The sequence below is a fragment of the Engraulis encrasicolus genome, chromosome 2 (assembly GCF_034702125.1).
Source record: "Engraulis encrasicolus isolate BLACKSEA-1 chromosome 2, IST_EnEncr_1.0, whole genome shotgun sequence".
Taxonomy (NCBI): domain Eukaryota; kingdom Metazoa; phylum Chordata; class Actinopteri; order Clupeiformes; family Engraulidae; genus Engraulis; species Engraulis encrasicolus.
In genome coordinates this window covers 19,158,735-19,171,234 of record NC_085858.1, presented here as the reverse complement: position 1 = coordinate 19,171,234, position 12,500 = coordinate 19,158,735, and the positions used below count along the sequence as shown (strand labels likewise).

The window sequence follows — 12,500 nt, the reverse complement described above, 5'->3', positions numbered from 1 at the left end:
CAAGATCCAGGTGGCACGTTACCAGTGTTCCCTTTAAATCCCCATGTCTGCCTACTGGATTACGACAGAGCTGAGTGTGGAGGATGTGTCTGGCCTGGGAGTTAAGGCCTTCACGTTGGATGTAGGCCTAGTACAGGTAGGGGAGCTGTTGTTTTGAAATGACATTCAAATCACCTACCAACCAACTAAAGACATACAGTAATAAAGAACCAACTTGAGAAAACAGACATAATTCTGAATACATGAGAGTTGTGTAAATAGCTCAAGATCAAAGGGTTAGTCATAGTTACACACACCCTGGGAATTAAACGTAGGCCTACATTTTTGTTAAATGTGTAATATCTCTCTCTCTCTCTCTCTCTCTCTCTGACATGAAATCCCTTTCCTTCTCTCCTCCCAGACCAACTACATTCCTTCATTCTGACTATCCTTCTCCTGGCCAGGGTGGGAGTGAGAGAATGGCCAGTGGGAGGGGAGCAGATGTAATGCCACACCCAAATCTGAGTGTTGCTGCTGGCTGTTACCATACAACAGTACAACAGTACCCACCATGATGATTACTCCAGTCTGGGAGAGCTGCACTCGTCTCCATGGCAGCAGGGATTAATTTAATGACAATATTTTGAGCTTCCTCAAAAACGCTGCTGGTGAGTCAGAGGCTTCCCCTCAACGCCTCCCTGGACACCAGTGTGGTAAACAAGCCAAGTATGAAGACTGAACACGTGCCTTACAAATATGATCTCCACCCTGTCTTAGAAGTGTGTAGTTTATAGAGATTGTCTTAGAAGTGTGTAGTTTATAGAGATTCAATCAATTAAAAATGTGGGGGAAATGTTGTGGGACTACAAACATATTTGACGAAGCATATTTACATATATACAGCAAATGAACTGAGGCAAAGATGAACTAACATGGAGTTACCATAGTGGATGTGGGAATGGTTGGAATGGTTTTTGGGGTGGTAGCCACGCCCTATATAACTTTTTATGTATACAACAACAGCCCACTTTAAAGTTAAATCTGTGTGCGCGTGTGCGCGCGCGTTTGGATAGGCGGGGTGGAGGTGTTGGAGGCTGGTTAGGGGGTGGGGACACATTTTAGAGAGTTTTGAGCGTCTGCTCATATGAAGCTGTAGTACTGTAAAACTTGTAGCGGAGACTGGAGTAAGCAGAAGTCCTACCACTTCATAGGCATCAAATAAGGTAAGATTACCTTGGGTTATTTTAGAAGATGTTCAAGCAGAAAGGAAACTGGATTTCTGCCATATCAACTGCTTATAGTTCCATTTAACATCATGAAGTTGACGTTATTTTGTGTATTTGGCCATAAGGAAACAAGATAGTTAAAGGGTCACTCGGTATTTTTTTTGGTGGATAGCTCCACACTTTTAGTTTGTTTTGTAAACATTTGACTTTGAATTTAGGTGCGCAATAATGTTGAAATGGCAAGCTCTCTGATCCCTCTCAACGCTGCACCTATTGGGAGAGTTGGTGCTTCACCATAGAATAATATTAATATTTCCCGCGCATTACGCACGCAATGGACGTCAAGTATAGGCCTGTGTGCCCATATTACTGAATGGCTGGTGGTGTCACGTTGAAGGTAACTTAACTAGTAACTACAGAAACGACAATGAATGGATGCTTGTGAGACAAATGTGCGTTGCTGTGTTCAGGTGTTTTATGTAGAACAGTTCATTGAGTCATCGACGAGACTGTTGGCAAATAAAGTTCTCAAAATGTCGAATTATTATGTACACCGTAGGTAGACGCTGGATATCTCGTAGAACAGTCCAGTGTTTTCCACAAGGGTTCATACAAACTTGTGCCAGAATTGAAATCTAGAAGATGTGCAACATACACCCCGATGCAAGGCACCAATTTGGTCACGTGGTTGGTCAATATATCATTGTTTTTTGTGTTTGGTTAGACAATATAAAAATCAATGTTCCTATTTTGATGGTTAGACTACCTCGAGCTGTTTAAAGGCCTAATAATGTTACTAGATGGTGGTGACAACGATTATGAGGACGTTGAGTGGGTGTGGTTGTCTATTTTTGTTAACCATATGATGACAACTCGCCAAAAGGTATAAATTGAGTTATTTGAGATTTTAACGTAACATACATTGAAAGCACAACAACCTTTGAGGTGATATTGGGGAGGAGCCGCTGGGTAGGATAAGAAAAGGTGTTCTTGGCCGTTAAGGAGTGGCCCCAGTAATGCAAAGACTACAGACAAGTTATAACACACCCTTGCCACCAACACTCCTCTGCCAGTGCGACTATCGCCCACTCTTCTTTTTTTTCTGTGTGTACTCACATACACCAGCACCCCAATTTCATTACATCTCAGTCATAGTAATTACGATCTGATACTTAACTGCCATCAGGTAAGTGTCATGATGTCTAGATGTCTAGATGTGGTAATACTGCCACGCCCTATGGAATTGGAATGGGACGCGAGATTGCAACACGTGAGCTTAATTCCATAAAGGCATTCATCAGCCTTGGTGACATGCCGTAGCCTACCCTCATGTACTTAGAGCTTACAGTAGGTTATTTTGTATTCAGCTCTGTCAGTGAAGGCCCAGGGTGTGTTTTGTTTGTGTAACGCTGCTTTAAAACCAGTTTTCTGCTGCTCCCCAGACTAAATCTAATAAGTTCTCTCTCGCCTTCTCTGTTTGTGTTCAGTCACCATGTTGGCACTCCTAGCTGGAATCTTCCTCATTCACCTCACTGGTATCATTCTCCTCCTCGCGGCCACCATCAACAATGTAAGTGCACCCACATCCACCTCTTCTCTCATCCATCCATTCATCTACCTATCCATCTGTCTATATCTCTGAGTGCCCTCTCACCTAACGTCATCGCGCTCCCTCATTGTGCAAGCTGTGGAGATTTAAAGATAGTGCGTGTAGTCAAAGAATGCAACATGCAGTCAGCGCCTTGAGGGTTTCTTGAGTTCCACCACACATTGTTTAGCGTTGCACAGCATTGCTCAGCTTGTTATCATACCATACCTGAGCAACACCAACAAGGCCGCCAGTGTTTCATCACCAAACACTGGCTCACCTTGACCAAGTGAGGTATTTTGTTGTTGTCACTCCCTCGTTGTCTCGATCTCTCTCTCTGCCCCCTCTCTTTCTCTGAGTGTGAGAGAGAGAGAGAGCGATCATTCATCACTTAGCTCACATGTAGGTACATGCACACGTGTGTGTGTGTGTGTGTGTGTGTGTGTGTGTGTGTGTGTGTGTGTGTGTGTGTGTGTGTGTGTGTGTGTGTGTGTGTGTGTGTGTGTGTTACTCCATGGCAGTGTAGCACATACCAAGCAGCACCAGAGTGCTGTGCATTCCTCCCCATGACACCTGTCTTTCCTGATTCAAATGCACACGCCCAAACACGCTCATATATACACAACACACAGGTCCAAAAAGGACTGCCAGTGGTCTTTATTCTCCTTTATCCCCCCTGTTCCTTTTGTTTTGTTTCCTGTACATACTCTCTCTCTCTCTCTCTCTCTCTCTCTCTCTCTCTCTCTCTCTCTCTCTCTCTCTCTCTCTCTCTCTCTCTCTCTCTCTCTCTCTCTCTCTCTCTCTCTCTCTCTCTCTCTCCCAATTCAATTCATAATGTATCCTCCTCATGCTGTATCTCTCCCTCTCTCTACCAGGCTTGGTGGGTGACAGACACCGTCTCCACAGATATCTGGGCTCGTTGGGTGTGGGTGAATGGAGCATGGAACTACACCGACCTCCCAGACATCCATACCTATGGTGAAGGTAAGCCACACCTGGCTACGCACATGCTAACCCAACGCCCAAGGCAATGCCACAGGATTAACAGACAGACTTGCAGACTCAGACACATAGAGTAGATAACATCGCTCTGTGTTGTGACTGACACATGTCAAAATCGGAAGTTGATGTACTGATTGCGGAATGGTTTGGGGGTATATTTTATGTGTGGTAATTTGTAACCGGCTGGTTAAGTTCAACCGTCATGGAATGGATGCCTGCAACAAGCATTGTTGTGTAGCCTACTACAGGTTTATTGAAAAGGCCGAGCTAGGATTTCAGCTGAAGGGTTCATATAAATTTGCTTCTTAAATTCTCAGGACATCTTTTTCTGTCATTATGTGTTTCTCCTTCTTTCTCTATCATCTATTATTACTACACAGTGGAGAGCAGTGACAACCTTCATTTCGCTGCCAATTGTGCCAGCACACGGAAGCATGTGAATCTTGAATCTTGAATATATAGGCAGAACCTTTACCGCTTCAATTGAAGGGAACTATAATCTCATACATTTGTAGTAGTAAAGTGGTAACACACAGTGGTAATAACACCACTGCTACTACTAGTAATAATATGGACTTGCTTGGCAGACTTGGCGCACCGTTCTCTTGTCAGCAAATCCACATAAAGTCTTTTGAACAATGGTCAAAAGTTATTTCCGCCAGACATGAACAATTAAGAAAAGAAATATAAATCTATGCTGTAATAACAGCAGCTTTCAAAAGAAACCAGAAACAGCATTAGACAGCATGGACGTGGGCAGCCCCTCCTAGCTCGTCGAGGTCTTATAGATGATGCTTGGTGCATTTGTTCATCCCCAGTAGCTGAAGGCTCGGTAATGGTTTAAAGCAGTGATTCTGTGGGCCGGGGCCCACAGGTGGGTCCTGAAGATATTCCAAGTGGGCCTTGAAATAGTTTTCCAAAAAAAAAATCAAAATAATATTTGTGTGTGTGTTTGTTGCTGTTGACTATTTATTTCAATTGTATTGTTTATTTATTGGGTCGGAGGAGGGCCCCAAACATTTGTGAACATTTCAAGTGGGTTCCAAGTTTGAAAAGGTTGGCAGCCTGTGGTTGGTGCAAGTAGGTGTGCTGCATGAAGGTGTGGCTCGGGGGAACTATGAGTTCTATGGGACGACAATTAGCTGAGCAGTTCTCCCATTTTATAACAGACACTATTCTGTTACTGCCCCCTCTAGTCAGGGGGGCTGAAAGTCATTTGCATGGCTTCCTGATTTTTCTCATGTCAGACAATAATCTGTTTGTGAGTTTTTGAATCCCGAATATGTGAGCTGCAATATCGTGATAATGGCCAGCCAGCCACATGCTTGGTCTGCGTTTTTTTTTTTTTTTTTTGAGGGAGAGCCTCTCCAGTCAATGCCAAGAAGCAGCCATCTCAGGTCTTAGACAGGGATTTGTGTCTGGGTGTGTCTGTGCAAACACACCAAACGCCATCCTTTCATTAAATCTCTGGGTGTACTATAAGCAAAGGCTTCCCACTCACCCGCGTATAGCCCATCGCCAACGCGGATATCAAAACACAGAATCAACCTCCTGATCTGACTTCAGTCTGATTTGCAACTGGTGTTGAGTGAAGAACAATCTAAAATGGAAGAGTAGCTGAAGTTAATTGTTTATGCCTATGCCCATATCCCGTTCTCTCTCTCTGTCTGTCTCTCTGTCGGTCTCTCTCTCTCTCTCTCTCTCTCTCTCTCTCTCTCTCTCTCTCTCTCTCTCTCTCTCTCTCTCTCACACACACACACACTCTGTAATGGTGAAATTACAACAAAGTGCCTCTCTGTCTCCCCCTACAGAGTATCTCCAGGCAGTGCAGGCCAGCTCGTGTCTAGCCTGCATCTTCTCCATCCTGGGCCTGTTTGTGTTTTTGGGCCAGCTCTTCACGCTACCCAAGGGAAAGAGGTTCGCCTTCTCCGGCATCTTTCAGCTCATAGCCTGTGAGTATGATCGCTTTCATGTGCTCTGGCCTACTTATGGCTGTCTGTGTGTGTGTGTGGGTTGAGGAGTGTGTGTGTGTGTGTGGGTTGGGGAGTGTGTCTGTGTGTGTCCACAGACAGACTTAGCCATTTGTTATGGCTGGTTTTGCAGAGGAAACAGTTTAAAAAAAAAAATGTTTTTTACATCTGGTTCATGTAGAACCATGCCAGATCTAATGTTCATCTGTATATTCACAGGCCTATTTTATAAAACACGGACAAAATAAATGATCTATTATCATGATTTAACAATGTTTCTTTCTTTGCTTTCCCTTTCTTGCTCTCTTTTCTCTGGCTGTGCATGTCTTTCTTTCTTTCTTTCTTTCTTTCTTTCTTTCTTTCTTTCTTTCTTTCTTTCTTTCTTTCTTTCTTTCTTTCTTTCTTTCTTTCCTTCTTTCCTTCTTTATTTTATTCTCTCCCCTCTCTCTCTCCCTCTCCCTGTCTGTCTCTGTCTGCTGTGTGCTGCCCCCCAGGCCTGTGCATCATGATCGCGGCCTCCATCTACACGGACAGGTTTCACAGGAACGAGGCCGGGGGCTGGTACGGCCCCTCTTTCATCCTGGCCTGGATCTCCTTCGTGCTCACCTTCATCTCCACTATAATCTACTTTGTGCTCCGCAAGAAGACGGCGTGAGAGCCCCATGGTGTGAAGTCTAGACCTAACAAATGATGAGGCTTGATGTTGTATGTTGTTGGACTTTAATGTTTTATTTTTTAATATTCGGCGATGTGTTGTAAGTTTCTTTTTGTTGTTGTTGTATACATTGTAGAGACGGATATATTAGGTGAGGGATTTTTGAAGAGGGGGTATTTTTATACTTCATCCTGTTTTGTTTCCACTGTGTTTGCTTGATTAATGTATTAATTATTTCAAAGCTAATACAATTTTAATAGGGCTCATAGATTTGCCACGCTGAGTGCAATGTAGAGACTGAGACTTAAAAGAGTGAAATAAAGAGGGAGAGAGACATTATTAAGCCAAGGATGCATCACCCCTGACGTTCTCAAGCTATTACTGCTTCCTGCAAAACATTTGATTGATTTTTCAATTATTGCCCCAAATAAAACCAAGTCAAGCCGCACAGAGCGCAGCAGGAAAACGAATAGAATAGAGGAGTCTCTTGAGTGTGGACCAAAGAATCCAATCTCAGTGCATTGGCCTCCCACATTAGTCTTCACAGCTTAGTGACTCACGTTATTCTCCAGTTCATACACTATGGCAGTGGTTCCCAAACTTTTTCAGTGGGGCCCATTCATATTGCTAGATTTTGCATGAACAGTTTGTCTGCTAATATTGCTAGAAATATAAAGAAGAGGATAAGTGAATACTGTCACTAACCAAATTATGGAATTATGTTAGCTGTTAACCTGTGGATTTTCCGCTTTTATGCAATGTCCCTTTTGTCCGCGAACCCCCTTCAGTACCTCCGTGACCCTCCCCCCCCCCCCCCCCCCCCCCCCCCCCCCCCCCCCCCCCCCCCCCCCCCCCCCCCCCCCCCCCCCCTAAGGGCCCCGACCCCCAGTTTGGGAACCACTGACACTACGGGACCAGGACACAGGGTAGCACTCAGCTGTGCCTTACTGACAAATCCATAAGTATATGAATAAGTATATATATATATATAGTAGAAATACACAGATATATGCACAAATAACAGAACACCACTCATGTAATACTGTATGATAATAATGATGACGGAACTTTAATACTAACCTCAGATACTAAAACTGGATAAGTTGACCTGAGAGGTTATTTTGACGTTAAGCTTCAGATAAAAAGCTTTTGTGATATTCTTTTAGATAAAATGAGATGGAGTGACGTCGGATAGGTGAGCAACTTAGTCTCTCAGGAGGTCACTGTGAGGGTATTTGTGTACTTCACCTACATGTCTGTGCCTCTCGGTTCACAGCACCCCGACTCACATGTACATATGAACGTGTTTGATTTTTTTTGTTTTCTTGTGCTAGCGTTGTATACAACAGACTTTTGTGATGTTGTTTTGTGTCATGAGAATAGTACCTTGTATTAAACTTTGATTCGTTTTGGAATTACGGTATTGATGTATTTTGTACCGTGTGTAGTTTTTGCAGTTTCATGAATGACGACAGAGAGTATGTATAAAACTGTTTTTGAACAAAATAAGAAAACAACATAGTGTTAGTAGTACCAACATTGTACTACAGTTGCCTTTTTGTCTATTTGTGGAAATAATTATATACATAGGTACAATCTGGCATCTGAAAAGCACGAATAAATTGAAACCAAAAATCCAAAAAGTTATACAGACCAGCCCCGTTGACAAATTATCACTATGATTTTTGTTTGCTGTGTCATTGACTTTATCCTCACAAACAAATAAGATCTCAGTAATAACACTTGTGAAAACTTTTAACAAGGAAATGTGCCACCATGTGTATGGCATGTATATTTTACCCTCTATTTTAGTATAAAAAAGAGAGCTAGGGGTAACACAATGCCACGACGTCTCCTAGCGTAACATTTCATCTGAGTTGTAGGGGAAACAGATGTCATTTGGAGTCCACACAAACCACTGGAATCTCCGGGACTGAGTTATTCATCTATTTACACTATGCTTTATCGATGCATAAACCATAAACAGAACAAGGGAAATGGCTAGCTAGATGACGCACTATATTATAAACAAACCGAAACAGAGCAAAAAAAAACACCACAGTCAAACTTTCCGTCTTAGATTATTCTGAATTGTAAGCAAGTGTGTGTGTGTGTGTGTGTGTGTGTGTGTGTGTGTGTGTGTGTGTGTGTGTGTGTGTGTGTGTGTGTGTGTGTGTGTGTGTGTGTGTGTGTGTGTGTGTGTGTGTGTGTGTGTGTGTGTGTGTGTGTGTGTGATTCACTCTAGCAGGTTTTACACTGGAGTAGTTGGATAGCACCATGGGCCGTTTAAGAAAGGATTTGGGCCACATGTTTGCAGTGAGAAATGGCAGACAGAAGAAAGAAAAAGTAAAAAAAGCAGAAGTCCAGCCATGTATTCATTCAGCCCATGCTCGATACACAGATGATTTCACTAGTTACGTAGTTCATCAACCTATGATCAGCTGTATGGATAAATTGGCTGGAGCAAGGACGTGGTGGGCCTGAATGTCTGGGCTGTGTTCCCCTTTGCTGCTGCGATGGCTTTCTGTACGGCATTGTATGCAGTCCAGGCTGGCGGTAGCTGTGTTGTGAGCAGGCTGCTCAACTGTGAGTAGGGGGCAGTGGTTGTGAATGTGAGAGGGTCCAGGCTGTACTCCTCCTCTGAGTACGCTATGGCGTAGCACTGGCCCGACATGACTGGCGACAGGGAGAGGGAGATGTCTGCATGTAAAATTCAACTCTTTAAGTGTTGAATTAACACTCAAAATGTACAGTACCGTGTATCAATGATCAGCTGCACGGCTGAATTAGTGGCTGGAATTTGTATGTGGCAGGACTGGATTTCTAGGACGTCCGTCCGCCTCTGCTCTGCTATTGGGCCATAGGGATTTCTGGGCTGATCGTTTGCAGTCAGGGGCAGGCTGTTGTTGTGGGGGTTTGTGGGGGTTTCTTCTCTGACTGTACAGTCAGAGGTGGCAGTTGTTGTGAGACAGTGGTGGAACAATTGCACACAGGGCCCTAGGGCAAAACACTGATAAGCCCCCCCATACAGCCTGACAGGGTCATAATAACGCCCTCACCACCAATACGGGTAGGCCCTGTGCGCAGGGGCAAATACCCTACTTGCCCCCCTTATAGCTTCCCTGATGTGAGAGGTTGCAGGCGTCTTCTCCTGTGCAGTCAGAGGGGGTTGTAGTCCTCCTCTGAGTACTGCATGGTGTAGCCCTGGCCCGACATGACTGGCGACAGGGAGGGGGAGAGGGAGGCGGAGGGGGAGGAGAGCTCTGTGTTGGCGTAGCAGGGGCAGAGAGGAGGAGGAGGAGCGCCTTGCTGAGAGGAGGAGGAGCAGTGCAGCAAGGAGCCCTGGCGCTGCAGCAAATGCCTCTCTCTCTCCATCGCCATCTCCAGCTCTCTTTCCCTGTGCATCTCTCGTTCCATCTCTCGTTCTCTGTGCATCTCTCTCTCCATCTCCATCTCTCTGGCCATGTGCATCTCCATCTCCCTCTCCCTCTCCATCTCCAGCTGCATCTGCAGCTCCAGCTCCCGCTGCTGGTGCACGGGGAGCACCACGGTCAGCACGTCCCCAGAGGAGGTGGTGTAGTACGGGGAGAGCGGCGACAGGGGTGGGGAGGGGCAGGGGCAGGGGGAGGGGGGCGACGGAGGCGGCACGGCGGGCGGGGGAGGGAGGCTGTGGTAGAGGGCGCTCTTGGCGGAGGCGGCGGACTTGGGGGGCTGCGGGGGGAAGGTGAAGTTGCGGCAGGGGTAGACGGCCGGCGTGGTCTTGTGCTTGGGGCCGCGCATAATCACCTTCTTGGTGTAGTTGTTGAGGGTGGAGATGCCAGTAGACATGCAGAAGAGGAAGCCCAGCCATGCTATACTGTGGAGAGAAGAGAGAGAGAAGAGGGGGGGGAGAGAGAGAGAGAGAGAGAGAGGGAGAGAAAGAAGGGAACAGAGAGAGGGAGGGAGAAAGGGGGAGGGGAACACAGAGAGAGAGGAGGAGGGAGAGTGAGAAGAGGGGAACAGAGAGAGAGAGACAAACAGAGAGAGGGGGTACAGAGAGAGAGGCAGACAGACAGAGAGACGAGTGAGAGGGAAGATGGAGGATGGAGTGATAGACGGGGGGGGGGGGGGGTGGAATGGTGGAGTGGTGAGTATGGAAGGAGAAAAAGAGAGAACAGAAAAGAACAGCAGAAGAACAATGGAGTGAAAGTGGATGGAGGAAATAAAAACAGACAGGAAAAAGAAAAAAAAACAGGAGAAGGAAGGAATAAAACACAGGGTAAAGAGGGAGAAGTAGGGAATCAGAAAAAGAACAGAAGAAGGGATCACAATGGTATGATGAGAGAGAGAATGAGAGCGAAATAAAAAGATAGATATAGAACGACAGAGAGAGAGAGAGCGAGAAAGAGAGAGGGTGAGAGAAATAAAGAGATAGAATGAGCACAATGAGTGCAGTTCGGTGGAGGATGCTTGGGGTGCAACCAGCAGCCTTAAGTGCCCTTGAGTGAATTGATGAGGCTCCAGACTCTCTCCCTCTCTCTCTCTGTCTCTCTCTCTACACCCATGAGAAGACTCTTGATCTAAAGAGCCCTCTGATCCAGACGGATTACACAGACAAGAGCACCGGCCTGCCAGACTGGGGGGATAACGACCTGCCTCAGAGGGGCATTGTTTAGTAAGCCAATGCTGTAAGTGAATGTGGAATTTGCTTTAGCCTACATTATATTTTTGCCCATTGTGTGTGTGTGTGTGTGTGTGTGTGTGTGTGTGTGTGTGTGTGTGTGTGCGCGCACACACGTGCATGTGTGATTGTAAGCAAAAGTTTGTGTGACTGATAGAGAATGAGAGAGAGAAAGAGAAAGTGTGTGTATGCCTGTGCGCGTGTGTGCGTGTGTATGTGTGTGTGCGTGTGTGTGCGTGTGTATGTGTGTGTGCGTGTGTGTGCGTATGTGTGCGTGTGTGCGCGTGTGTGTGTGTGTGTACATCCATGTATGTTTATAGCATCTACTCACTAGAAAGCCCAGGAATAGCCGTAGCTGTGCGGTTTGAAGTCCTCAGGCCCGATGGAAATAGTGACTTGGAAAACCTGCATAAACATCATGTGCGCCACCATACCAAGCAGCCCTGGGACATGGAGAGAGAGAGAGAGAGAGAGAGAGAGAGAGAGAGAGAGAGAGAGAGAGAGAGAGAGAGAGAGAGAGAGAGAGAGAGAGAGAGAGAGAGAGAGAGAGAGAGGTATAAATGGAGAAATAAATGAGTAGAGCAGTGAGGGAGAGAGGAGTACACTATGGAGGGCAGCAGGGAGTGAGAGAGAGAGGCATGTAGAGAGAGAGAGAGATGCAGACAGAGAGAGAGAGAAGGGTACAGTGAGGGAGAGAGAGAGGGGGTACAGTAGAGAGAGATAGAAAAGCATAGCAGGGAGCGAGAGAGAGGGGGGGGGGTTGGGGTTGGGGTTGGGGGTGTGAAGGAACAAACAGCCTTATTACAGTCAAAGTTTTCTCTTTTTTTACAGTTATGTAACATGTTGACTTTATGTATGGCCAAAAATACTTTAGACACATTTTTCCAATTTTTGCCTTTTGTGCATGTCTGTGTATGTGTCTATGTCTTTGTCTGTGCATGCGTGTGCGTGTGCGTGTGCGTATGCGTGTGTGTGTGTGTGTGTGTGTGCGTGTGCGTGTGCGTGTGCATGTGTCTGTGTGTCTGTGTCTGTGTGTGTGCGTGTGCGTGTGCGTGTGCATGAGCCTGTGTGTCTGTGTGTGTGTGTCTGTGTGTGTGCGTGTGTGTGCGTGTGCGCGTATGTCCGTGTGTCTGTGTGTGTGCGTGTGTGTGCGTGTGTGTGTGTGTGTACGTGTATGTGTGTACGTGTATGTGTGTGCGCGTATGTCTGTGTGTCTGTGTGTGTGCGTGTGTACAGCACTACTCTGCTCTGCATGTGCATGTGTCTGTGTCTTTATCTGTGCGTGTCTGTATCTGGGTATGGCGTATGGTGTAGTAGTGAATGTGTGTGTGTGTGTGTGTGTGTGTGTGTGTGTGTGTGTGTGTGTGTGTGTGTGTGTGTGTGTGTGTGTGTGTGTGTGTGTGTGTGTGTGTGTGTGTGT

General features: G+C 45.9%; 2 protein-coding genes across 3 annotated transcripts in view; one reads left to right on the top strand and one right to left on the bottom strand.

The window, feature by feature from the left end:
* Positions 1–458: 458 nt before the first annotated feature.
* On the top strand, positions 459–7,031 carry LOC134469863 (epithelial membrane protein 2-like). Of its 2 annotated transcripts, none has more exons than XM_063223900.1 (5): positions 459–647; positions 2,693–2,775; positions 3,669–3,777; positions 5,607–5,747; positions 6,260–7,031. In XM_063223900.1, exons 2-5 carry the CDS (start codon positions 2,698–2,700, stop codon positions 6,418–6,420), a joined length of 489 nt encoding a protein of 162 aa, XP_063079970.1. In that variant the 5' UTR covers positions 459–647; positions 2,693–2,697; the 3' UTR covers positions 6,421–7,031. The 2 variants fall into 2 exon arrangements, with proteins under 2 accessions (XP_063079970.1, XP_063079965.1); XM_063223895.1 differs by lacking the exon at positions 459–647 and adding an exon at positions 1,108–1,202.
* A 1,826-nt stretch (positions 7,032–8,857) lies between these two features.
* Positions 8,858–12,500, bottom strand: part of LOC134459704 (germ cell-specific gene 1 protein-like) — an 11,024-nt gene continuing 7,381 nt past the window's right edge. Inside the window, exons 4-7 of the mRNA XM_063212100.1 lie at positions 11,412–11,523; positions 9,923–10,276; positions 9,523–9,638; positions 8,858–9,096 (exon numbers count right to left, since the gene is read on the bottom strand). Coding sequence (XP_063068170.1) covers positions 8,858–9,096; positions 9,523–9,638; positions 9,923–10,276; positions 11,412–11,523 — 821 coding nt within the window. The remainder of the gene's footprint in view (positions 9,097–9,522; positions 9,639–9,922; positions 10,277–11,411; positions 11,524–12,500) is intronic.

Bases quoted from the DNA above. Each gene is read 5' to 3' on its own strand.
- LOC134469863 (XM_063223900.1), top strand. From the start codon at position 2,698: ATGTTGGCACTCCTAGCTGGAATCTTCCTCATTCACCTCACTGGTATC. The intron at 3,778-5,606 runs GTAAGCCACACC...CTCCCCCTACAG, and splicing joins CATCCATACCTATGGTGAAG to AGTATCTCCAGGCAGTGCAG. The intron at 5,748-6,259 runs GTGAGTATGATC...GCTGCCCCCCAG, and splicing joins CATCTTTCAGCTCATAGCCT to GCCTGTGCATCATGATCGCG.